This window comes from Gnatocerus cornutus, chromosome 1 (assembly GCF_029298725.1).
Source record: "Gnatocerus cornutus isolate USDA-ARS CGAHR chromosome 1, icGnaCorn1.1, whole genome shotgun sequence".
Taxonomy (NCBI): Eukaryota; Metazoa; Arthropoda; class Insecta; order Coleoptera; family Tenebrionidae; genus Gnatocerus; species Gnatocerus cornutus.
In genome coordinates, this window is record NC_142233.1 from 36,019,308 (window position 1) to 36,043,928 (window position 24,621).

Sequence of the window (24,621 nt, forward strand, 5' to 3'; positions counted from 1 at the left end):
CCACAAAAATCCATTGCTTCGTGATTCGCGAATTGGATCATTGCGCGTGGGTCAAACAAACCGTATAAACTAAGTGAGTATTCCTATAAACTGAAACAAATTTTCCGTTTTTCATTTTTTCATAGAAACTTGAACCAATTTAATTCGGGCCGCCTGTAAACACCCCCCTGCTAAACCCGCACTTCGCCCAAGCCCCATTTGTTTAAAATCGCCAGTCGAAGTAAAAATATCTTCTTCAAAACCGGCGGGCGCTCTCGCGCCGCGACGGCGACGCCTGCGCCAGGATAATCGATTCGGCGTCGTCGTTCCACAGCCACACTGTTTGCTCGCTATCATGAAAATGTCAATTCCTTGTCACAAATATCGCAAAATAGATAAAGAAAATGTCAGATAGTAGCTCGCCCTGTTACTCGGTAAGTTTCGTTGACGATAATCATTGTCGCCTGTTAATAAAATTGTTTTGTTTCCTAGAACATGCCTCGATTCTTGTCGAATTGTCTGTGTAGACGCACAGAGATGTGCTCCCGTTTTTGTCTCGAGACAATTAGAGCCTCCGTTGTTCTCGCACGCCGCGAAACTGGGGCTCTTGTCTCACCACACTGGTGGCTGTTGCGATAATCGATAATTTTTTATTGTTGGCATGCACACGAAAATAATCCTCAGGAGGTCCGGAATTAGAATGCCGGTCACGAAGTGCACTTAATTAAATGAAACTAACGTTTCTTTGATCCAACTGGTATAAATAGTGTGTTGTTCCAGCTGAGAAAATGGGCATTTTCGGCGCGCAGCTCCGTTTCTTGACAAGAAATCCACCGTTGACAAGCACACATATCGAATTTTTTTACTCCGATTAGCTTAGCCCCTCGTCACAATGGGAAGCACTTCCTCCAAGTTCAAGAAATACCTCCAACACGGCGACGAATTCGCCGCCATGCAAATCTACCAAAGCTCGCCGGAACTCCGCAAGAACCTCGACCCCAATTTAAGCTACGGAGAGAACCACAACCACAACACTGCGCTACACTACGCTGCCAAACACGGTAAAGTCTCCGTGTCGATTCCTGCAATAAAAACGAGTTTGCAGGGATGAAGCACCTCCTGAGGACGTTCCTCAACGACCTTGGGGGCAACCCGAACAAGAAAAACGGTCTGAACGAGTCGGTTTTGCACAGCGCGTGCCAGCTGAACCAGACGAAGAGTTTCAGCGCTCAGGAGCGGCGGGCGGCGTGTGTCCAACTACTCCTCTATTGGAAAGGGGTGGTTTTGGCTAATGGAGGACGAGAGCGGGTTGATTTGAGCTCGCAGGACAAAGAAGGGAACACGGCGCTGCACTGGGCGGCTTCCACGGGGCTGAAGAGGTGTGTTGAGCTGCTTCTAGCTCACGGAGCGCCGCTCTTCATCGAGAACAACGACAAGTTAACTCCATGCGATCTGGCGATGAGGGGGTCGCATCACGACATTGCTAGGTTGCTCGAAAGCCGCATGGTTTTTGTGAGTATTCTTCGTATTCTTAGAGAGGTGGTTGAGAGTTGAGGGTTTTTACAGGCCGACAACGCCGACTTGGTCAACGAAGATGAGATCATCACCGAGCAGGAGGAAGTTTACAGCGGTTTGAGGAGCCAGGACCTCCAGGAAGCGAAAGACCAACTCCTGGTGGACACCTCCGATATGCTCAAGATCCCTCTCTTCACCGCCGAGGCGCTCCTGAGGAACAACGGTAAGGTGAAGATGTTTCCGTACAATTATCTTACCTGGAGTGTCTAGAGTGGTCTCGAGAGCTCCTCCTGGAGAACTGGATCAAGGACCCGGTGGAGTGCTGTCAGTTGGCGGGCGTCCAGGCCCCCTCCTCTGTCCTGAAGCACGCCGGCTCCCTGGATTCGAGCATTTCGGCGGAGACCAGCGATGAAATATGCGAGATTATGGTAGGTAGTTCAAACACCCATCAAATGGTTGATGGTCCGTTCCAGTGCGAAATCTGCTTGTCGACCATCTCCAACTGGAAGCAGCCGGTGAAGATGTCCTGCAAGCACTCTTTTTGCAAGAGCTGCTGGGAAAGCTACCTCACTACGAAAATCCAAGATGGTGACGCCCACCACATCCTATGTCCAGCTTATCAGTGCCATATTCTAGTCCCCGTGGAGCTCATCGAGAAGTTAGTGAGTCCCGACATGGCGCGGCGCTACCTGCAATTTGACATCAAAGTAAGACGCTTTCTTCCTCCTTAGCCCATTAAGGCCCGCTACCAGAAATGATATTTTTTTTTATAAATTTTACATATGAGGTTTAGTTAAGATACCTGAGTGATCCTACATAAAAATTAAAAAAAAAATAGTTTGTATTCTATTTTTCTAAACTGTTCTATACAGGGTGTCCTAAAACCCATGACCCATAGAGCAAGTTTAATAGTATTCGAGAAAGGAAAAAAAAATTAACAACCAATCCCGAAAGCTTATTCTAGAGATGGAGTAAAATTTACTAGGCAACGAGAGTGTAAAGTTCACCAATAGACGATAGTATGTGTCCATAGCTTCCGGATTGGCTACCGTTTTTTTGGGTTAACTCGATTATTTTTTAAGCTAGAAAATTTTGAAATTTTGGTTCAGAATTGTTATCTTTTTTTTCTGGGTCACGAGTTCTGGGACACCTTTATATAGGACACTGGGCGGTAATGGGTTAATGTTACCAATTCGGACCTCCGCAGGCCTTTGTCGAAAGCAATAAGAGCATAAAATGGTGTCCCATCGCCGGCTGCGGTCGCGCCGTGCGTCTGCCGGAAGCGGAGCAAACCGGAACCCGCGTCACCAATAAATCCGCTCCGGTGACATCGCACGCCGTGGACTGCGGAAATGCGCATTTTTTCTGCTGGGAATGTCTCGGCGACGCTCATGCACCTTGCGGCTGCAAACAATGGCAAGAATGGCAGATTAAAATCGCCGAAATCAAACCGGAAGAGCTCAAAGCGTCGTGCAGCGGAAGCGAGGACGCTGCCAACTGTCTCTGGCTCATTACCAATTCCAAGCCGTGTCCAAATTGCAAGAGTCCAATCCAGAAGAACGAAGGCTGCAACCACATGAAGTGTTCCAAAGTGGGTGACCGCCGCCACCAAAAATCCAGTCAATGATAATTCTTGTTTTTTAGTGCAAATTCGACTTCTGCTGGGTGTGTCAGGAGTCGTGGAAGCGCCACAGCTCCGCCACTGGAGGCTACTTCCGCTGCAACCGCTTCGAAGCCGTGCACAAAGCCGATGAGAAACAAGGAAGTTTAATTTCCGAAGCGATCGACAGGAACAATCAAATGCAAGAAATGTCGCGGTTTCTGCACTTTTACACGCGCTTCAAGAACCACGAGAACAGCCAGAAGTTGGAGGAGCCGTTGCTCACCAGCGTGCGCCAGAAAAGAGAAGTGCTCGCCAGCAGTCTCGGCCTTAAAGGCATAGAAGGTTAAGACGCCCAAACAACGCCAAAATTTCTAACTTAAACTTTCAGATTCCGGAGAGAAAGGCACGAAATTCATCGAAGACGGGGTGAGGGAGCTGTTGAAGGCGCGCCGCGTCTTGTGCGGCTCCTACGTCTACGGGTATTACCTGGAGGATACCGGCAACCACAAGACCATCTTTGAGTTCATGCAGGTACGGGGGTTTGCCGGTCTTTACAGCAAACGATTTTGGCGCAAACTGAGAAAAATTGCGTTTTTCGCGCGGATAAAAGTTGCCCAGATGTGTCTCCTTCGGATAGTCGTAATTTGTCTAATTAAAAGTAAAAATGAAATTTGACAAATGACAGATTTTTGACAATTGTCGTGGAGGCATTGGCGTATCAAGTGAGAAATTTGGTCACCAAAAAAAAATTTTTATTGCGTTCAATTTGGCTTAAATTAATGTTGCTTGCTTCTTTAGAGTCTTCATTGATAACGCAACAAAAATAGCACGAACGAAAAACCCGAGGACAAATTGACCGCGGGACGAATTGTCGGGACCAAACTGACGGGGACGAACTGCTCGTATCCCCCAACATCCATGCCACCTTTGACAACATTAAAATGCCACTTTTCTTTTGGATCTTCCAGAACGAGCTGGAGGAGGTGACCGAGAAGCTCAGCGAGATGATCGCCCGCCCCTACCTGCGCACCCCCAAAGCCGTGATCGTCCAAACCACAGCCCTGGCGCGTCGAAAGCGCCACGAGTTCGTGAGAGCCGTGGCTCAAGGGGTCATCCCGCCGCAGACGCCACCCACTCAAAGAAAGCGCAAACGAAAGTATCTAGACGTAAGCAGACGGCTTTTCTCTGCCCTTTGTGCTTGAATGCAATTATTTCAGACCGATTTAACTCAAACGAGTGCTTGGCTGCGTGACCGAGAATGGCCAGAATACGACTCCGATGAAGATAACGAAATAAGTTTCATGCAATTCTCCGCAAGCTCTCCAAACTCCAAGGACCATCAGTGCGGTTTTTTGTGTAGCAAGCAAGGATGCGGCCGTAAGCATTTTCATTGTTGGTCTTCAGGGTTTGTTAATTTTATTAACAGGGTCGGATTACAACATGGAGTTGATTATCGCTCTGGAGATGTCGCGGCTGCAGATGATCGAAGACCGGATGAAGCAAGCGCAGGCCAACGCCGCCATCACGCCGGATCCCAGTTCGAGCATTTCCAACAACAGCAATGAGAGTGTCGACGACCAACTCAAACTCGCCATCCAGTTGAGTCTGCAGGACTCCGCCACGGAGGAGGTCGCTCCGAACCAACCCTACCAGAAGAGCAGCGCGGATTTAACAGTCGACTACTTCTTGAAGTCGTTGGCCAACCACAAAATCGACCTCAAGAGTCTCGATGTTAATAAGTTCAGTTCGGAAACTGATAGAGAGTTGTTCTTTAGACCCTGCAATGGCAATGAGGATGGCCGGTTTCAAATCTCCGACATCCACGAGAAGGGCTTCGCTTTTGAGGACGTGGACGACTACGACGACGCGGACGTCGGTTTGAAGAGGTCCCACTCAACCGGCGATCTCTGCGTCCGAAGAAGCGGCAGAGGCACTCGCGTGAGGATGAACGGCGACGAGCCGCGGTACCATTTGGATTCGGACCACAGCAGCCAACATGATGATAAACCTGAAGATCTGGCGAGGAGGATCTTAGCGTTACCATCAACCTCGGTGCGCACGAAGCAGTTTCTTCTTCTTCACCACACTTATCCAGAGGAGGAGTCCTACCAAGGGCAGAGTTCCATTGAAGACACAACGACTTCGGATTCCATCAACGCCGACATGGAGGTGTGTGGAATCTTGAGTTCCGTCACGGACGAAGACGTCGGCAAGAGCTGCGACGAGGAGGAACCAAAGACTGAAGTAACGAAAATCGTCGAGTGTAAGAAACAAACCCACAACCCTTTCGCGTCGTTGAAAGCGAAACTGTGTTCAGCACATCTGCCTAAAACTAGTTACTTGACTAGAATCGCGGTGAACAAGAGTATCGGGCTCCTCAGCAGCGAGCACAAAGTGAAAAAGAACTGTGATATCCTAAAAGACGAGCGTTGCAAAAGCGAGAAGCACAGCCCGAAGAGCATCAAGCATCAGAAGTGCTGCCGCAATAGCAGCTTCTCCAAGTCCACGGGTTTCCTCCTGGAGGACCAACGAAAGAACTGCAACTTGAGGATCAAAATCTGCAACAGTCCTGATTCCAAGTGCCGCAAGAGCCACGTGCTAGAAACGGACAGTTCGAACGAGTACGAATCCGAGACCGGCATCCCCAAGTCACCCACGTTGTTCATATCGGGAGTGTCCATCTCCCGGACGCCAGAACCAAAATCGCCCGGGATGATCTTGATATCGGGTGGCAGACAATCGAGGTCGTCTAGTTTAAGTGTTCCTGTGCCTCTAACTTCGTGTTCTTTAAACATTTCTAGTACTAGTCTAAACAACGCTCTACCACCGGAACCGTTCACGCCGTCTTTGGTCCGTTCGACTACCCCAGCCAACTCCCGGTCGAACATCCCCAGCCCCTCGAACTCGAGTCCCAAGAAGGAAAACAGTGCCAAGTCGAAAAGCGCGAGCGAGCCGGAGCGAGAGAGGGAGATGTTCCGCTTTCCCAAGTCGTCGACGGATGGAGCGCTCAGCTCGGTTTTGCACATACAAGAGTCGAATTTGAGCTCGGACGATTTCCACGAGGCGCTCTTCTTGTTGGAGAGATCGCCGAAAACTAGAGACTCAAAGCGAAGGAAAAAATCCAAGAAGAACAAGGAGAAGGACGACAAAAAAGAGGACGTTAGCTCCGTTTTGTAACCATGTAAGACTGTTGTTATTGTTGTTCAAAACGTACGAAAATGCGTTTTTGTGATAAGTAGCCATGTAAGTTTTCTGTGCTAAAAATTAAGTGACCAACACGACACCGGAACTGGATTTTCGTTCAAAGGACCTGGAAAGAGGCTAAGAAGCCACAGAGACATGGCCTCGACTTTTAATAACCGGAAGTTACAGATTCAATCGATCACGCGGAAAATTACAGTCCTATACAGTGAACACCAACTCGTTCTTAGCCTCTTTCGACACATAAGTTCGAAGACGTATTCAAGATATATTACCAGTATCAAATTGTACTTACCTGAGACTTCTTTTGCGTCTTCCCACCACTAAAAAGGACACATTTTGCCAAAGTTCAAGTACAGTCGGATTACGTCGCAAATGCCCACTTTGACAGCAGGAATCTTGATTAATTAAGTTTGGGTACATTAAGATGACCAAGTTGGCATTATTGTCCCCCAGATTTGACTTTTGTGAATTTTGACGTGAAAATTGCTGCGTAATTATAGTATATCCGGTGAAAGATTAGGAGATTTCGACAGTTGACATATAGGTTGGCAGCAAATTATACTACAAAATACTAAATTTCTACATGAAATGGGTTGACAAGGTTAAAATAACTGGGGTTATTTTGTTATTTTAAATTTTACGCGTATGGTACACTTTTTATTGCGTAGATTTAGTGACTTTTCTCTCATTCAAACTCTCACTGAACTATAATTAGTGCAATGTTGCTGCTGAAGCAAAATTCCCCTCAATTGTAAAATGACAAGGTTGGCATCATTTTCCCCCAGAATTTGACATTTACCTAAAGAAGCTGTGTATCAAAGTTACGTAATTATGATTAACAATCGTCTTTTTTACCATAAAGCTCAGTTCACACCGCCATTGCAACATTTGTGACCTTAAGTGGATGTTTGCAACCTAAACCAATAGTACAGTCGGTTTTGGTTGCAAATGTCAACTTTTTGACAGCTATTTCTTTATTTAAGGTTGAATTAACTTAAAATTGTAGGATGACAAGGTTGGCATCATTTTCCCCCAGAATTTGATATTTTTCTAAAGCAGCGTGCATCAAAGTTACGTCATTATTATTAACGATTTGTTCCTCAAAACCCAATTCACACATTGCAACATTTGAAACAAGACCGAATTACACGATGAAAATTTTAAGTGGACATTTGCAACCTAACCGAACTATACTTAGCAACCCTTAAATTTGTCTCCTCGATTTATACGACTTTCCTCGATTTTCTTGCTTATCGATTCATAGGAAAACCATATCAAATGAATTCGTTAACGAACGAAATTGAAAACTCCTAAATTGAACTGTCGTTGGCATTAAGCAAACTCTTTGTAATATTTTTTGTAGAGGATTTTTATAAAATTTTATAACACATATTTCTTAGAAGTCATTATTTGTAAAATTTAGGCCTAAATTTTTTTTCGACTGAATGAAAGACGTAGTATTAAAATAGTGATATTTTCACTCTCGAAACTAAACTTTGTAAAAATTGATTTACAATTAAAAAGTATAAACTTCCTTACGACACTGAATATAAAAGCGAACTCTGCTCTAAATTGAAGAAATATACTTTAGACTGATTTTTCTGTATCTGAAATAATTATTTTTGTTAAAATTACTTATATTCTACGATATTTGCATTTATATGTACGCACAATGTCTAATTTGATTCTTATAATAAAAATGCCAATTAACCTGAAGATATTGAACATGAATAAACGAACTTATTTGTGTTGAATATGTTCGTAACGAAATGTAGAGTTATAAAAAAAAACATGTAATGTTAAATGTTCTATACCTATAAAGTAGTCTAGAAAAACTTGTACTGATTGTGATTTTTTTTAGCAAATAAATAAACCATTTCTGAAACGTTTTATTTTTTAATTTATTGTACAAGCTTCTTGGTAGGTACAACTTGATCAAGTACTTCGAAATGTTATCACTTATCGATAAGAAAAATATTTAAACAATGAAGGCAGAATTGTTTAAACATTTTTAGACACACAAAAAAGCGGCGTTTTGGCAATGACAACATCAAAACTACAGCTAGGACAAACACTTGAAAAATAAATGGTAAAAAAAGTAGAAAGCTCAGTTCTGGTACTTTGGTGGGACTAATTTCAATCGTTGATTTTACGTTAAATAAATTAAGTCTGAGTTTAAGTAGACGCAATGGAACCTATTCTAGTCGTATATACAAAACTGCTTTTTTAAACAAGTATTTCTATATGGGCCAGCCATACGAAATATTGGACCCAAAAGAATGAAAATTTCATGCTAAACCACTTAGTATTCGATTCTACAAGGTGTTTATAAACGTTTCTAGCATCGAGGGTGGCTCTGTAATTTCTGGCGTGTACTATATTGTCGCTTTGTTTTCATAATGAATTAAACTATCTTGAAAATTATTTATGTTACATAAGTCAATGACGGTTCAGTTACAGTTTTGTGTCCAAGTTTTTGATTTTCAGGTTAGAAACCACAACTGGAACCGTTTATTTCCCAAAACTTACTTTTGAGGTTAACTGCAAATGTTAGTTAAAAAATCGAAACCCACATTTGTGATGAGCGGCAAATTTCGTTGACATTTTATAGCCACCCTTGATGCTAGAAACATTTATAAACACCTTGTACTAACAGTTATTACGTTTAACATGGAACACGAAAGCTTATTGTTCATATGATTGCCAATCGACACTTTAGCACATTTTGGTACGACCGATTTTATACTCTTAAACCTAAACATGTATACTTAGTTTTTACAAAACACTTAACATTAAAAAATCATATACGGCCAGCGCAATGAAAGTACAACTTACAACGAAACTAATTTATACGAATAACCAATGTTTAGCTTTGAATCTACTTACTAACTTACTCCGCCGAATTTCTTCGTGTTCTTCCATAGGTGTGATGCTGATGGCGAGTTTCTACCAAAAAAAGAGATTATTGGGGAAGGTAAAGTCGAGACGCACCTCTTTGAAAGTTCCTTGGGTTTTTATCAGCTGGAGAACAGCCACCAGTGGGATCATGATAATGGAGGAAAGGGCTAAGCCCCAGCCGACCCATTCCGCCCATTGGGGGTAAAAATAGTCGTTATATTTCAACGGTTGGGGGTTAAGAAGTCCGAACAAAACCACCATCTAAAATCGTTTGGTAATAACAAACAATTAAGAATAAAGAAGGAATTAACAAACAATGATGAACGTGGGGCTGATAAACTTCCAACAGATCCTCCAGTAGAGTCCAGGTTTGGACCCGATCATCGCTTCGACGTCCTGAGTGAACCTGTCCAATCCGTAGAACCAAGACACGGCGATGGCTTCGAAGAGAGCCGAGCACAAAAGGGAAATCCCAGCGGAATATGTGTCGAACAAGTTAAATGTGTAAATTCCGCCCTGCAACAACTCTTTAAAACAGGTGGATAACTAGGGGGGGGGGGGCGTACAGGGGTGACGTTGATGAGGGCGACGGAAAACGAGACGATGATGACTCCCAGAGTGAAGATTTCCCTTGAATGTTTGCGCGTTTTGAAGAATGCGGTGTACTCGTCCATTAAACCGGTGATGACGCATTCCAGACCGCCCATCTGCAAGAAGGTGGGACAGTCATGTACGGCTAATTCGCACTTGGGATAAATCGGACACTTTCATTGGGGAAAATTGGTCCAATAAGTTCAAAGAAACAAACAAAAAATTGTTGATTAATAATAATAATAATAGTCGCCGATGAGTCAAATTCTTCTTTGGTCAATATTTCCCTTATTTTTGGAGCAATCTTAAAGTATTGGTGCTCTTTTTACGCAGAATTTTACGTGAAATCCAAAAAAGTAAAACTCGTTAGGTCGGTCCAGAAATAACTGAGTTATGAGCGATCAAAGTTTCGGATATTGAAAATTTGGAAAAGTTGGAAAATTTTCATAGCTCAATATCTTCGAAACTACAATAGTAGATTTCGTTATACGGCAGAAAAGTGATACTTTTTGCCGAGCAATTAAATTGCAGTAGCAAGGCGAGGCGTAGCGTAACCAGGCAAAGCCACTTTTCGGCCAAATAACAAATACTACTTTTTCTCAAACGTTAAATTCACTTCCACGACCGACAATGAGTGAACGCAAATTGAACTATATACATGAATGGCTATGCATGTAGTTGTCATTGATGACATTTACTGCCCATTCTACTTTAGAATCCGCCCTTAAAAGTCGAAAGTTCGATGGTCGATTTTTTGGGCAATAAAATTTTGCGACTCAATCGATAAAAAATTTTGCAATTTTTCGTTTTTTGATTGCTGCTCTTAAAGTACTTGCGTTAGCGATCTGAGATTTGGGTAGTTAATAGATTTCGAACTCATTCGTTTGATGTAAATACAAAGGTATTAAACGTCGTTTTCACCTCAATTTTTTTTTGAAATTTACCCCAAAAAGACCTTTTTAAACAGTTTTTGATCAATGTCTCGTTTATTTGTGAAGCAAACTCAACTTATTTAAGCTCGTTTTACGCAATGTCACGCTGATTCCGCAAGCTGCAAGAATTTTTAATTTTCGTCAACAAATAACTGAGTTATGGCCGTTTGAATTCTTGGGTTGTCGTCAGAGGGCCAAATTTTTAAATGTTCGTAACAATATGGGCTACGACAGAAACGGTTTTCGCCATCGTTTTTCTCGCGATTTTTAAACTAAGAATTTTTTCTTAGATTTCCCGAAAGTTAAAAATTCGATTTTATTGAAAAAAAAATGCACGACTGAAACTATGTAGAAGTTCTGAGGTCGATATCTTTCTTATTTTTGGAGCATTTTTGGAGTAACTTGCATTATTTAGACTCATTTTTCACGCAAATTCCAAATCCTGGCTCAAAATTCACGTCCGACAACAAATAGCTAAGTTATGGTCGATCAAACTTTTGGAAGTTACAAATAGTGGTGTGATGCTAGCTATAATTGAGATTTATGGCAAATCGTGTCCGATTATCCGTGCATTACCACACAAATAAAGCCAACAAATCGAGCCACTCACAGCCGAATCCAATCCCAGCATAATCAGCATGAAAAAGAACAGCATCGACCAAAAATGCGAGCCTGGCAGCGTCGCCACCGCTTCTGGATAAACTTGAAAGACCAATCCCGGCCCTGCAACTCTCGCTGATTAGCTGTCGGGCACTTCTCGTTTGACTTACCCTCGGTGGCGACCGAGCTAATATGAACTCCTTGTTTGTACGACATAAATCCCAAATAGGTGAATATTACGAATCCGGAGAAGAAACTTGTAAAACAATTCACGGCAGTTGTCACAATGCAATCTCTGCAATTTCACTTCCGGTTAAGCTCGTTCGTTATTGGGGATTTCGAAGTTGTTACCTGAAACAGTTGTTATGGAACGTGTTGTAGCTGGCGTAAGAGAGATGCACGCCGAATCCCGCTCCCACTGAGTAGAATATTTGCACAGCGGCGTCGACCCAAACCTGCAATTAGGAAATGGCAAATAAGGACGAAAAATCCCACCGACGAGTTACTTGAGTTTCGCGGAGTTTCGACAGCTCTGGTTTTAGGTAGTAAGAGATGCCCATGCCAGAGCCAGGCAACATCAAGCCGCGGATCAAAAGAATCGTCAACACCACGTAGGGCATGGTGGCGGTCACCCACACGACTTTACCGGAGGATTTCACTCCTTTGAACAACGATATGTACAACATCACGTAGACCAGCATCAAGCAAAGAACCAGTTGCCACTTCGGGTACCCCATCTCGTGCAGACCGTCGCTCCACTGCATCTCCAGAACTGCCCGGCTGAAAATAACTGAGTTACTCTGAACATACTTAGGATTTGCGGATAGTTCGTCCCCGGCAATTAGTCCCCAAACCTTTTCGTCTCCGACTTTTTTGTCCCCGGTTATTTCGTCTTCTTGAAAATTCGTCCCTTGCAAATTTGTCCCTGAAAGCTTTGTTTACATGCGCTGTAAGAATTATAATAAGAGCAGCAACTGAACATATTTGGGATAACATACAATGAAAATGTAATCCGTTTTTCATAATTTATTTTCTGTTTGGGGTCTGCCAACAATTGTAGTTAATAATTGTCGTTAATAATAATAATTTATTTTTTGTCATCGTGAGAGTTTAAACAACCAGTAATTTTATTATTACTGCTGAAAACTAATGCGCTTATTCAAAGTTATTTTTTAGACGTTATGTGCATCTGATTGTTCTTTTTAATATCCAGGCTGTCCGGAAAGTGGCGCACCACCTTAAAAGGGGGTAATTGGGTGGTCCCCCAGAGTACCAAAGAAATGTTAAAAAAAATTCCAGACTCTCTGTTTTGCAGGAGGACCAAAAGAAAATTCGGAAAATGGCAACATTGCAGAACTGTACCCCCCATAAATTAAATATCCAGTATTCAAAGCCATAGTAACGTTGCTGTTGTATTGTTGGCGTTAGTCAGGTCGACTTATGAACGAGTTTTGTAACTATACTATGGTTTCACGTGAACGATGCCTCACTGATCGAGATTGTTGATTCAAAAGTTTTGATATAAGTTTTCAGGCATTTCTTACAAGATTTTTTCGATTTTTTTAGCACCATGTCTTTGCGCAAAACGTCCTTTAGGTAAAAATTCATTTGAACGTAAAATTATTGCACAGAAATCGTTAATTTTCGCATTAAACTTTGCCTCTTCAATCTATCATACCTCGAAAAATTGAATACATGGGATTTTTTAACATTTTTCTGGTGATCTATGGCATTGTTCAATGATACAGTTTGACGGTGTTGCGCGACTTTCCGGACAGTCTGTATGTATGTTAATACGGATTTAGTACGAGTACTTTTATGTAATTTTTCACTTTAGCAGACACGGATAGAGTTAAAAGTTAAAAATTCATTATAGTCGGAATTTTGTAACTTTGGTTTAACCCCGCTCACATGGACAAATGACGATGGCCTTCTTTACACAACATAGTCAAAAGTTTGGCAACTCTAGTGTCACACTTGTCAAGAAGGTTTGCAGTTTTGCCAGTTTAACCTTCGTCGATTTTGATCTTGTTTCCTCTTCTAATGTGTAGACATTTCTACCCCGGCTTCTGACAAATATCAACGAACTATCAAAATGTTGCAGAGTAAATCAGGCTTCCAGCTAAAATTCAATTGGCCAAAAAGGTAGACGGAGTTAAACCCAAGTAATAAAATTCTGCCTAAAGTAGATGTTTGTTCTTTAAAAAACATTTTTTTAAATAATTTAAACAAATTTTAAACAACAATAATAACACTTATTTAATTCTTCGTCAGACTCAAATTAATTTGTAATGCGTCTTTATCCTATGCTAATATTGCAATTTTTTTGTACGTTTTCTCTATAAATGTTTGTATATAATGCATTCACGATCTTTTTAGACCGCGGCAAGCCATGGAAATCTAGTAACTTGGTTGGTAGTCAACCTTGGTAAGCTAAAGTTTCCTGAAAATAATTGACATTCGTTCTGTCGATTGGAGTTGTCACCGTTTTTTGGTTATGAATTGTGTCTGAAACCGTTCCTCTGTTGCCAGTTTGAACCGAACATTCAGAACTTGATAATTTTATTGAATTTTTATCTAAAATTTTTAAAATTATTTTTCAACAAATGCAATATTTATCATAATGGAAGACATTACTGCTGGTATATTCCAATGGCAAAAAGTTTACCATTCTCAAGAAGCACTTCTGGCAGGTCTTGATTCTAGTCATAAAACCTTAAAAAAGTTTATTTGATTGAATTAGCATTTGACCCAGGGTTTTATGTTATGGAATCTCACACTAAAAGCAAACTGGCGAATTTCGTTAACTAAAAAGTGCAGCAATTTAGAATTTGAATTGTTTTTGTTTACATAAAGTCTTGTGATCGTTCACTTCTCTGTGTTTGTAACTCATAGACTTAATAATTTTGAAAAGTGTTGTTTTCTAGGCATAAAATTCTAATTATTGCCGCTTATCAGCCAAAAGTTTTCATCTTTGGTGTCCACAACTTTGGAAACAGTTGCTCGCCGCACCTAAAAATATTTTGAAAACAAACGTCTACGGGACTTTGTACCTTACAAAGAATATATTTGTAACACCTCTGATCATTTCAAGCCGATCTTTTCGAAATTGCAAATAGCACATTTTTTTGTTCGAAAACGAAATCACTTTAGGCATTTTATTGCAATATTTTGAAGATAATGCCTTTAAACTGTTACATCCACGATTAAAAGAAAACACACGATTTTTCCGGTATCAGAAAAGTGGCAAACTTGCATGCATGAAAGACACATGTCAAATGTGACAGTAAAAAAACTATCTCTGTCAGTCATTGTAGCCAACAAAAAGAAAAAAAAACATGGCCTAATCTGGTCTAAAAAGATCGTGAATGCATTATATTTACCAGTGAACATTTTACTACATATTTGATTTTTTGAATTGTAATAAAATGAATTTTTTTAATCGACCTTTTTTGATTTGGCTAAAATTTTTTCATCTTTTTCTATCCTATGAAAAACAGTTCTCAGTTTTTTTTACCTAATCTAATTTTTCCAAAAAATGCCATTTTTATTTTCAAATAAATACAGGATGTCCAGAAAGTCGCGCACCACCGTGATACTGTGTCATCGGACAATGCCATAGATCACCAGAATAATGTTAAAAAAACCCATGTCTTCAATTTTTCGAGGTATGATAGATTGAAGAGGCAAAGTTTAATGCGCAAATTAACGATTTCTGTGCAATAATTTTACGTTCAAATGAATTTGTAACCTAAAGAACATTTTGCGCCAAAGCATGGTGCAAAAAAAATTGGAAAAATCTTGTAAGAAATGCCTGAAAACTGTTAAAAAGATTTATGAATCAACAATCTCGATCAGTGTGGCATGGTTCACGTGAAACCATAGCTACATTACTCTTTCATGAGCCGACCTGACTAACGCCAACAATACAATAGCAACGTTACTATGGCTTTGAATACTGGAAATTTAAATTATTGGAGGAACAGTTCAGCAATATTGACAATTTCCTAAAATTTTTTTGGTCCTCCTGCGAAACAGAGAGTCTGGAATTTAACACTTTTTTAGTACTCTGGGAGACCACCCAATTACCTTTTTTCAAGGAGGTGCGCCACTTTCCGGACAACTGTATAACTTTTTCAAAAAATTGCTTATTGAGACGTTTTTTTTCAAAATTTTTGTTTTAAAATATAACGTGTGATCCACAAAATTTTTATTTAGAGTAGGCTTTGACAAAATTTACGTAAGTCGAGAAAAAATTTGACAGTAGTTTGACATTTGTTATTTTATTTAATTTCAATTAGTTTTAAATACATTATTAATTCTGGAGAGACACACGATACATTTTCTCTATTTGCACCTAGAATTGTTACATATTTTCATAAAAAAATTGAGGTTATATCAAAAACAAAATTTCACTCCGACATGATGTTTGTCTCTCTCTTTAATGGCCTACCCTAAACAAAAATTTTGTGGCTCACATGATACTTTTCAAAAAAAAATGAAAAAAAATAAAATGATAATTTTAATAAAATTTTTGCCATTTTTATGAAAAACCGTTATTTTTTCGAAGTTCGACGTTTTTTATTTTTTATTATAATTTCTCAAAAAAAACTTCAATTAATTCCGAATATTCCCACATATCAGAGAATAGGCCGATTTTTTTTCTATTTTTCTTATTTAATTGAAAAAAAATGTTTAATTTAAAAAAAAGTGCTTGTTTTTTTTCTAAATGCTTTGTTTATGCAAGAAATTAGTGCAATTTAACGATTTTACAAGATTATATACGCAATTAACAGTTTCATTCTACAAATAAATGACTAGGTTTTATGTTGGATATAATTAGCATACAATAATTTTAACAGTAATACACCAAATCATTTATTAGTTTCTTTTGTGATGTTTAAATATTTTACATATTTTGTGTAAAAAAATACGTGTGAGTCTAGTCAACTGGCTGTAGGTAAGTCTGTAATTGTCATGCCCTACCCTTATGGAGCTAATTAATATATTAAATTTGAATCCTAGTTATTATAGTTATAATATCGCGACCTGAGAACTATAAGGTTCTAACTAACATTTGCATTAAATTGATCAGTGTTTATGTTATGAGTGATATCACTTTCATTTATTAAGAATTTATTTAAAAAAAAATGATAGGATCTATTAATATAATTTTGGCTTGTTAAAACATTAAATTATTTCATTTTTATTCTTGATAGAAAATGTTTAAAAAATGTCGTAAGACAAAGAATTTAAATTTTCACCAAAGACACTTAGGGGTCAATTTTAAGTCGTTTGCGACGTCGCTATTTAGCGACGTTGCTAAGTTAGCTGTGATGTGATTGACGTTGCTACGTCGCAAACACCTTTAGCGACGTCGCGAAATAACTTGAAATTGACCCCTTAGAACCTTATAATTCTCACGTCGCGATATGTAGTATAATAATATTTATAGTCATAAAACTATAAATTGAGTATATAATCCTGTAAAATTGTTTAATTGCAATTTTTTATTAATAACTAAAAAAATAAATAAACATTTTAAAAATAAAACGTTTCTTTTTTCAATTAAATAAAAAAAAATAAAAAAATCGGCCTATTTTCGAATATGCGGAAATAATCGCAGAATTAATTAAAGTTTTTTTTTGAGAATATAAAATAAAAAATCAAAAATAACGGTTTTTCTCAAAAATGGCAAAAATTTTATCAAATTTATCATTTTTTTTTTCTAATTTTTTAGAAAATTACACATGTCAAAACAAAAATTTTGAATAAAAAAAACATCCCAATAAGTTAATTTTTAAAAAAGTTATAGCTATTTGAAAGTATAAAAGCCATTTTTTCGATTTGGTATGGAATACCCCATATGTATAGCTGCTATGTACCTTGTGTAGCAGATATCAATTTTAAGTTAAAATTACATAAATCACATTCTTCAAATACAGGGTGTCTCAGAACTCATGAACCAGAGAGCAAGGGAAGATGCCGACATCAATACAGGCTGCGAATTCAAAAACCAAATTAGTCTAAGCTTAATAATATTCGAACAAGGGTGAAAAACTGACAACCAATCCCGAAAGCTTTTTGCTTATGTAGAATGGCGAAAAATAAAAGGCTATTTCAATTTCCTAAGCAACAGGACCGTAAAATGGACAATGATACTCTCTATTTTGGGTATCCTAGTAATCATAAAAGAAACCTCTCGCAATATCTCTGGCCATCGTTGGTTTAGCAATTGTGATTGGCTCCAGTATTTTCGTCTTAACTCAATTATATTTTGCCCTAAAGATTTTTTATTTTCAAATTTTGGTTTCGTACGGCTGTCTGCGTGTGCCTGTTTTCTGTGAGTCGCGAGTTCTGAGACACCCTGTATTATCAAAGATCACACCAGGACGAATTGACCGGGAGACGAATTGCTGAGAAACGAATTGTCGGGGACCAATTGACGGATGCAAACTGTCGGGGACAAACTAGTCTTATGTCATACTAAAAGAGTCTTACTGGAAAAACTCCGAAGCCGGCGTGTGTCTGTTAGTGGGAGTGGTGTCGTTAAATACTGGAGGCTTGGTCGTGACGTTGGAGGTCCCTGGTAACATGCTCTCCCAGCATTTGTCGGTGTTCCAAGTGTTGTTACAGTGCAACCACGGTAAATCGGGGGTGAAACTCGTCCCCAGAAAGTACAGAGCCCATGCTGGAAGACACGGAGGAGTGGAGGAACTCCACGAAGATGTTGCACTCACCTATTATTACGTTATAGTAGAAGGAGACGTAGAAAGCGACGAGGACGGCACAGAAACCTACACCTAGTGCAGAAACAAAAAATAGAGACAATCGGGAAAGGGTAAATTGGCGCATCCACCATATTTGGAGTTGCACTTTCACTGGTATTGAATAAACGTTAAGTTATTTCACTTTTATCGAATAAAAATGATTTATAGAAAAACAATAACCAGGTAGCGAATTAGTATGAAGCGCGCGCGCCCCCGGAGAGCACTCGAAATAAAATGTGCAGGGAATTACCCACCACTAAATCACCACGAATTGTAATTTTCAATACAAAATCCTGCAAATCCGTGTGATTATTGAATTCGTTCATTGCTTAATAGCAACTGAATGAAAACTGTTAATTCGTTTCTCTTTCCCGATTTGATCGCATGTTTGAGCAGCTTCGTCCGACTTCAAAGGAATTACTTTAGCCAGCCCTAAAAAATTTAGACGTTAAATCGTGCTAATGAATACGGCACACACCCAATTTAGAATGAAAGGAAAAGCGTTTAACTACTGCAGGATTTTAGTGGGGGCTTTTCCAAAAAGTGTTTTATTGTAAACTGATATCTCTGTTGTTGCAAGTAAATTCGCGGAAAATGAAAACAAATAGTCATCCGCTTTTCGCTCTCGTAAAATTCGATTGAAAAAAAACGTACAGTTGGTTTAGGTTCCAATGTCCACATCTCGCACAAATTAATTACGCAGCAATTTTCATGTCAAATTGTCAAATGTCAAATTCTAGGGAGATATTGCCAACCTGGTCGTCTTAAAACCACCAAAGCGCTAAATTATAAAGCAAAAAATACAAATTTTAAAATTTTTAATGTGCAATCAAAGCAAAAAATCTCAAATATTTCATATTAAAATTCGTAACTTTGACAATGTTAGTGTTATAATAATAAAATTTGGGCACATTGCTATTTATTTATCATAGCAATTTATCATTAACTTATTAACTCCACCAAATTGCTAAATTATAAAGCAAAAAATACAAATTTTCGAATTTTTAATAATGTTCATACATGTTTATCTCAAAAGTCGTACATTTAATTTTCCCCCAATTTTCATTCTAAAGAACACAAAGCCTGATTTACACTTTCAAATTTGACATTGTACCAAAACTGCCGCTCCTAAAAAGTAGTGATAAACATTGAAATTACCTTTAAAAAGAGGACATATCCTCCATAAACTGATGGGTCCTTGTCTGTTAAACTGTCCCAAGATGAGTTCCATATAAAACAAAGGAACAGCTCCGAATACCAACATTAAAGTATATGGAACTAAAAACGCTCCTACAAACGAATTTTAATGATTCGGTATAAAATCACCCATAAAACCAATCATAAATCGCACTAATGAGAAGCTAATATTATATAGCCTACCTCCGCCGTTCTTATAACAAAGATAAGGAAATCTCCACACATTAGCGAGATCGACGGCAAAGCCGATGATGGATAATAAAAAATCAGCCCCGGAGCTCCACGTTTCCCGGGTTTCTTCAGGAACTGTGGGGGAGTCAGGGTCCACTTCTCCTGCTTGACTAGAACTAGTTGAGAGGATGAAGGACTCGTAGCCTTTCTCGTCTTCTTCAAGCTGTACGTGGAGGTCTTCTGCAAGGTGGTTGTTAACACCTGTATTAATTAACAATTACTCACTTTTCCTTAAGGTGTAGGTAAGTACTATGTTACTGGACTGGTTCGAATGGTGTTTCGTGGGTTTAGCTCTACCTGAAAAATCGAACTAATCAATGATATAAAAATCATTTTCGCAGCCCCGGTCAAAATATAGGTCATATGTGTAAAATCGTTGCATTATAATCTAATTTTTAATGGAAGAGGAAATAAATTTAGTTGCAGCTTCCAGTCAGCACATTTTATCCATATTCCACATTGTCATTCAAAATCGATATCATCGCAATGTAATAAACTAAGAAAGAGTATCAATTTTTCCATGTGCTTTGTTGCGCGAGGGAAATTTTTTCATATTTTTCATAGAAAACGCTCAATAGTTGACAGCATAGCATCTGAATTCCAAGAATCCCATTTAATTATTGGTTCAAACCGGAAGAATTTCTTAATTATCAACTTCCGTTCGGGACGACTCGGTTTCGTACCTTTTCACGCTGATGTCATTATTATATCTTTCTGGCGAGTATAAAAATGCGGCTCTCATAATTGAAATAAAAAGTCGACTTTTTAGAATCGCCCCGATAAAGACAGATAATTTGTTTTTTGTGTCTAGTTCACTGAACTAGCGGAAACTATCATTGGGGGATCTCCTCATTACAGCGACAATTAATTGTGTTTTTCAGGCAGTGCACACACTATCCCACACAAAAGCTGCTTTTTCCAGCGAAATAATTTCGGACTTTTCCGATTCTCTTTTTTCGTGAAACTTCTAAAGGTCTTTGTCGAAGGATAATAAATTGGGACAGTTATATTTTCATATACAAAGTCATTTAGTATAGTATGACGGAAGAAAGAAACCTTTTGTCATTCTGCTCAGCTCCTTTTTGTTGACACAACAAGACTCGAAACGTTTGAAGTTAAAAGCAATTTCTCATCATTGCGATTTAAAGTTGACTCTGCGATGGCATTTTCATCTTTGGTTGTGATTAACTACCACCTGTAACCACACTAGTTACAATCTCATTTCAATTGTAAATAAACGTATTGTTGAACTTGCAAGCTCCTATTTAATTTCAGTTATTTACGTTGTTGTTTATTCGCGGATTATACAATTACGGAATGACCGAGTAAAACACTGAAACCTTCCCACGTCTTGACTAGAAAACATGTTTACAATTCCAATAGAAAATCGTTTTGCAAATCAAATTTATTAATTATGTTGCCTCTCTCGTCGCGCTCGCAAACCGCTTAGACGAGATCAATAGATTCTTGAATTCTTTTCCTCGGCGCTTAAACATGAAATTATGTTTTTGCTCAACGACTTGTAAAATCGTCTTTGTATTGTCATTCTTTCACGAAATTGTACCGAGGGCTCCAACTAGCTTCGAGGACACTCTTTGTTAGAGCGATAGGTAAGAGAAGCGAAGTTTCATAAATTTCTCGAGAACAAGAGATGCAGAAATTCGCTCCTATTATAATTCATCTCATCCACAATCAACTTTAATTAGATTTTTATCACGCACAGATCCCATTTTAGTATTTTGACATAGTTTTCAGTGATGCGCATCTCATTCTCGACATTTTTGGAAATAATATCAAGGATTTACTTATTTATTTGCCGTTTTCCTCTCCTGTTCTTTTTTGTAATCATTTTTAGACTGGTCTGGTAATAAACGCAGAGGTGCTTCTTCAGCTTCTTTAAGGATTTCTGTTCGAATCGACGCAACTTCCATTTTCGCGGTTTTTACTAATTCTAAACAACAAGTATCCATAGCAACCAGCGCGCTGCGTCGTAGCTCACTGATTTTCACTGAAACGGACACTTTAAATGACTGTTTAATTTTTCATTTAATTCGAATTATTTAAGCTTGTGATTGTGGATAAAACGCTGTATTGCATTCGTGCGTATTTATCGTTTTAAAAATCCGATTTTAGTGATTTGTTTTTGTCAAGTTTGTGGGTTGGTATTAGATCTTGTGACAATTGTGTCAACTGGTGCTCGTGTTGCGCAGTTTGTGGCGCAGTTTAATACAATTTTAGACGCAGAACAAGAATTTGGGGCTGCACCCCCAGAGATCACGCCCCGAGCCCCAATTTGGTAATTTGGTAAAATCGAAGCAAAAGTGTGAAAAATTCATGAGTTAGAGAAGAAAAACATAACCTCGTTTTTGGAAGAGGTTGTTTTTTTGCCTATTTTGGAACTTTTGTGATTATTAGAATGAGAGAGAGAATGAGAATTACTCTCAAGATGGAGGAAAATGTTGACATTACCAAAAATTTGAAAAACGCGAAGGTAATTTCATCCATATAAACACGGAATTCTATTTTATCGTTATCTATTTGTAGGTAGCACTGATTATTGCTGTTTCCGGTGCTTGTCGCTAGAAGGAATTTAATCATGTGAAAGACATATATATGAAAGACATGGGCAACGAACTTTTCATCAAAATTCCTAACAGTTTAAATAAAACAATTTTGGTTGATGGAGGAGGCGACTTAAAATATAAAATATTTTGTAATTTTTCCCCGCAATCGTAGAAAAAGTATGGTACGCAACTCGAGGATTAGGCGACTCACGTACACTCGACTGACCTATACATGACGTAATCCACTATTAATCTGCACTGCAACGTACAAAACGCTTTGTCATTGTAAAGTCGCAACCATTGATTATAAATTTAAATAGAAATCAGAAAAACAACAAAGAACATGTTAGCCACCCAAAGCAAGCAATAAATTCAGTTAAAGTTTACTGCATCTCCTGTAATTATATTAGAGATTCCATTGATTATAAGGCAGAAAATTAGCATACTCATAGTCGTACGTTGTTTACATATCCGCCTGTATCACGACTGGAATTCTTTCCATCACACATTATAAAATACAAGCACATTTCGTCTTAAAATGACGTCAAGTTTCTCCTCTTGACGGTTTTATCGATGGTGATTCCCTATTCTCGGCAGGTGGCTGATATTGGAATACCTGAGGTGATGGTGGATATTCATTTACATGTAATTGCTCAGAGAATGCCGCGTCACTTCGCACAATAAAAATCAGCAAGGACAAAGCACTTTATCGTGAACTCTTCTTTCTGTTCTTCAGATGGGATTTTTACAATTTGTACGGGAAAGATCTTCAAGTATTTTCATAGTGCAGGTGATAGATGCAGCGGTTAATTAACTAATTAAGAAGTTCGTTAAGGAAGCGACACCCCCAGCTAAACAATTACAACATCATTTAATTACGTCAAAGACGGCAATGATTTACTCATATTAATTCGGGGAATTTAATTGAAAATCTAAATGGGAAACTGACTTGTGGGGGTTTTTAACAGTTTGAACTGAATTTTGTAAGTTTTGCTGTGGTGACCCCTATTTACATCTTGCGTGACCCACTCAGTCAGCACTTAGCATATTTAAGTCGAGCGTATTCTTGGGACAAATAGAATTGTTATTCTTAGGAAATGGGATAAATGAAGATTAATTTCATTTAAATTGGAAAAATACCTTTTGTATTTCTTAGGAAATTGATGTGAGACCGCCGAGTTTTGACTCTTGCACGCAGAAAAAATCAACGCTTTTCTGATGTTTATTTATAGGGTACTCATTTTACGCAGAATTTTGCGCAGATTTGAAATCCGAGCTCAAAATCTACGTGTGACAACAAATAGTTGAGTTACAACAGTTCAAAGTTTCATAAGGTTCGAAACAAACCGTGCTCAATATCTCGGAAACTATTAGAAATATTTTTCTCGCGATTTTTACATAAAAAATACTTCTTAGATTTTTCAAAAGTCGAAAATTGCAGTTTTTCTCGAAAATTCATTACTAAAACTATGCCAAACTTCTGATATTGATATATCCCTTATTTTTTGAAGTAAACTTGAGTTATTACATCAGTGTAACGCAAAATTTTCCGCAGATTCCAAATCTGGCCTTGAAGTTCAGATCCGACAACAAAAAACTGAGTTATGGCCGATCAAAGTTTCGGATAGTTGATTTTCATTTATCCTATTTTTTAAAGTTAAATATCTCGGAAACTATTAGAGATACTGAGATGCGGTTTGCGCCATCGTTTTCCTCGGCTCATTTTACGTTAGAAAAGATTCTCAAAAGCCCAAAATTCGATAGCCGATTTTTCGCGAAAAAAAATCCGACTCAAACGATGAAAATTTTTAAATTTTTTTATTTTTGGCCATAACTCCTAAACCATTTGTCCGATCGATCTCAAATTTAGGCAGTAAATAAATGTCGAGCTTTTTTTCGATTGATGTATAACACAAACGTGTTGAACGTGGTTTTTACCTTGAAAACAGTGATTGCAAATCACCCCAAAATGACGTCTTGTTTATTTGTGAAGCAAACTCAACAAAATTAAGCTCATTTTACACAGAATCTCACGCTGAATCGAAAGCCGCAAAAATTTTTAATTTGTTGTCCAAAAATAACTTATGGCCGTTTAAATTTTTAGGTTGCCGCCAGAGAGACAATTAAAGGTTCGAAAACATTTTTGCACAATATCTCAATATCTTGTAAACTCCGACAGATAAAAAAAAAGCGGTTTTTGTTATCGTTTTTCTCGCTTTTTTTTTGGTATGAAATCGTTCTTAGATTTTCCAAAAGTCAAAAGTTAGAGTTTTTTGGAAAAAATTGTCATGACTCAACTATGTCAAACTTCTTCATCGATATCTCGCTTATTTTTTAAGCAAATTTGCGTTGTCAGGACTAAGTTTACACAGAATTTCGCGCAGATTCCAAATCCGGACTCAAAAGTTGACGTACGCCCCCAAATAATTGAGTTTTATACAAGGTGTTTATAACTGTTTCTAGCATCAAGGGTGGCTTTGGAATTCCTGTCGTACACCATTCTGCCGCTTTGTTTTCATAGTGAATATGACTATCTT

At 38.6% G+C, this 24,621-nt stretch overlaps 2 protein-coding genes and 1 long non-coding RNA gene across 4 annotated transcripts in view; 2 read left to right on the forward strand and 1 right to left on the reverse strand.

Annotated features, from left to right (window-relative positions):
- On the forward strand, positions 1–8,186 carry LOC148182155 (ankyrin repeat and IBR domain-containing protein 1-like). 2 transcript variants are annotated; one of them, XM_088032910.1, is made up of 11 exons: positions 1–73; positions 760–1,040; positions 1,085–1,491; positions 1,546–1,717; positions 1,765–2,201; positions 2,702–3,085; positions 3,139–3,439; positions 3,486–3,628; positions 4,066–4,263; positions 4,315–4,474; positions 4,524–8,186. In XM_088032910.1, the coding sequence occupies exons 2-11, from the start codon at positions 872–874 to the stop codon at positions 6,272–6,274; spliced, it is 4,122 nt and encodes a 1,373-aa protein (XP_087889036.1). In that variant the 5' UTR covers positions 1–73; positions 760–871; the 3' UTR covers positions 6,275–8,186. The 2 variants fall into 2 exon arrangements, with proteins under 2 accessions (XP_087889036.1, XP_087896480.1); XM_088040354.1 differs by lacking the exon at positions 1–73 and having other exon boundaries at positions 683–1,040; positions 1,765–1,922; positions 1,968–2,201.
- On the forward strand, positions 304–620 carry LOC148182156 (uncharacterized). The gene is made up of 2 exons (XR_015769560.1): positions 304–413; positions 472–620. It is a non-coding gene; the product is annotated as an uncharacterized LOC148182156 (long non-coding RNA).
- The window catches only part of LOC148182157 (sodium-dependent noradrenaline transporter-like), a 21,919-nt gene continuing 5,472 nt past the window's right edge, over positions 8,175–24,621 (reverse strand). The window contains exons 2-14 of the mRNA XM_088049819.1: positions 19,746–19,817; positions 19,473–19,700; positions 19,251–19,382; positions 18,063–18,125; positions 17,824–18,013; positions 11,829–12,102; positions 11,674–11,777; positions 11,493–11,617; positions 11,333–11,445; positions 9,766–9,906; positions 9,515–9,715; positions 9,293–9,460; positions 8,175–9,247 (exon numbers count right to left, since the gene is read on the reverse strand). Coding sequence (XP_087905945.1) covers positions 9,149–9,247; positions 9,293–9,460; positions 9,515–9,715; positions 9,766–9,906; positions 11,333–11,445; positions 11,493–11,617; positions 11,674–11,777; positions 11,829–12,102; positions 17,824–18,013; positions 18,063–18,125; positions 19,251–19,382; positions 19,473–19,700; positions 19,746–19,817 — 1,910 coding nt within the window. The 3' untranslated portion in view covers positions 8,175–9,148. The remainder of the gene's footprint in view (positions 9,248–9,292; positions 9,461–9,514; positions 9,716–9,765; positions 9,907–11,332; positions 11,446–11,492; positions 11,618–11,673; positions 11,778–11,828; positions 12,103–17,823; positions 18,014–18,062; positions 18,126–19,250; positions 19,383–19,472; positions 19,701–19,745; positions 19,818–24,621) is intronic.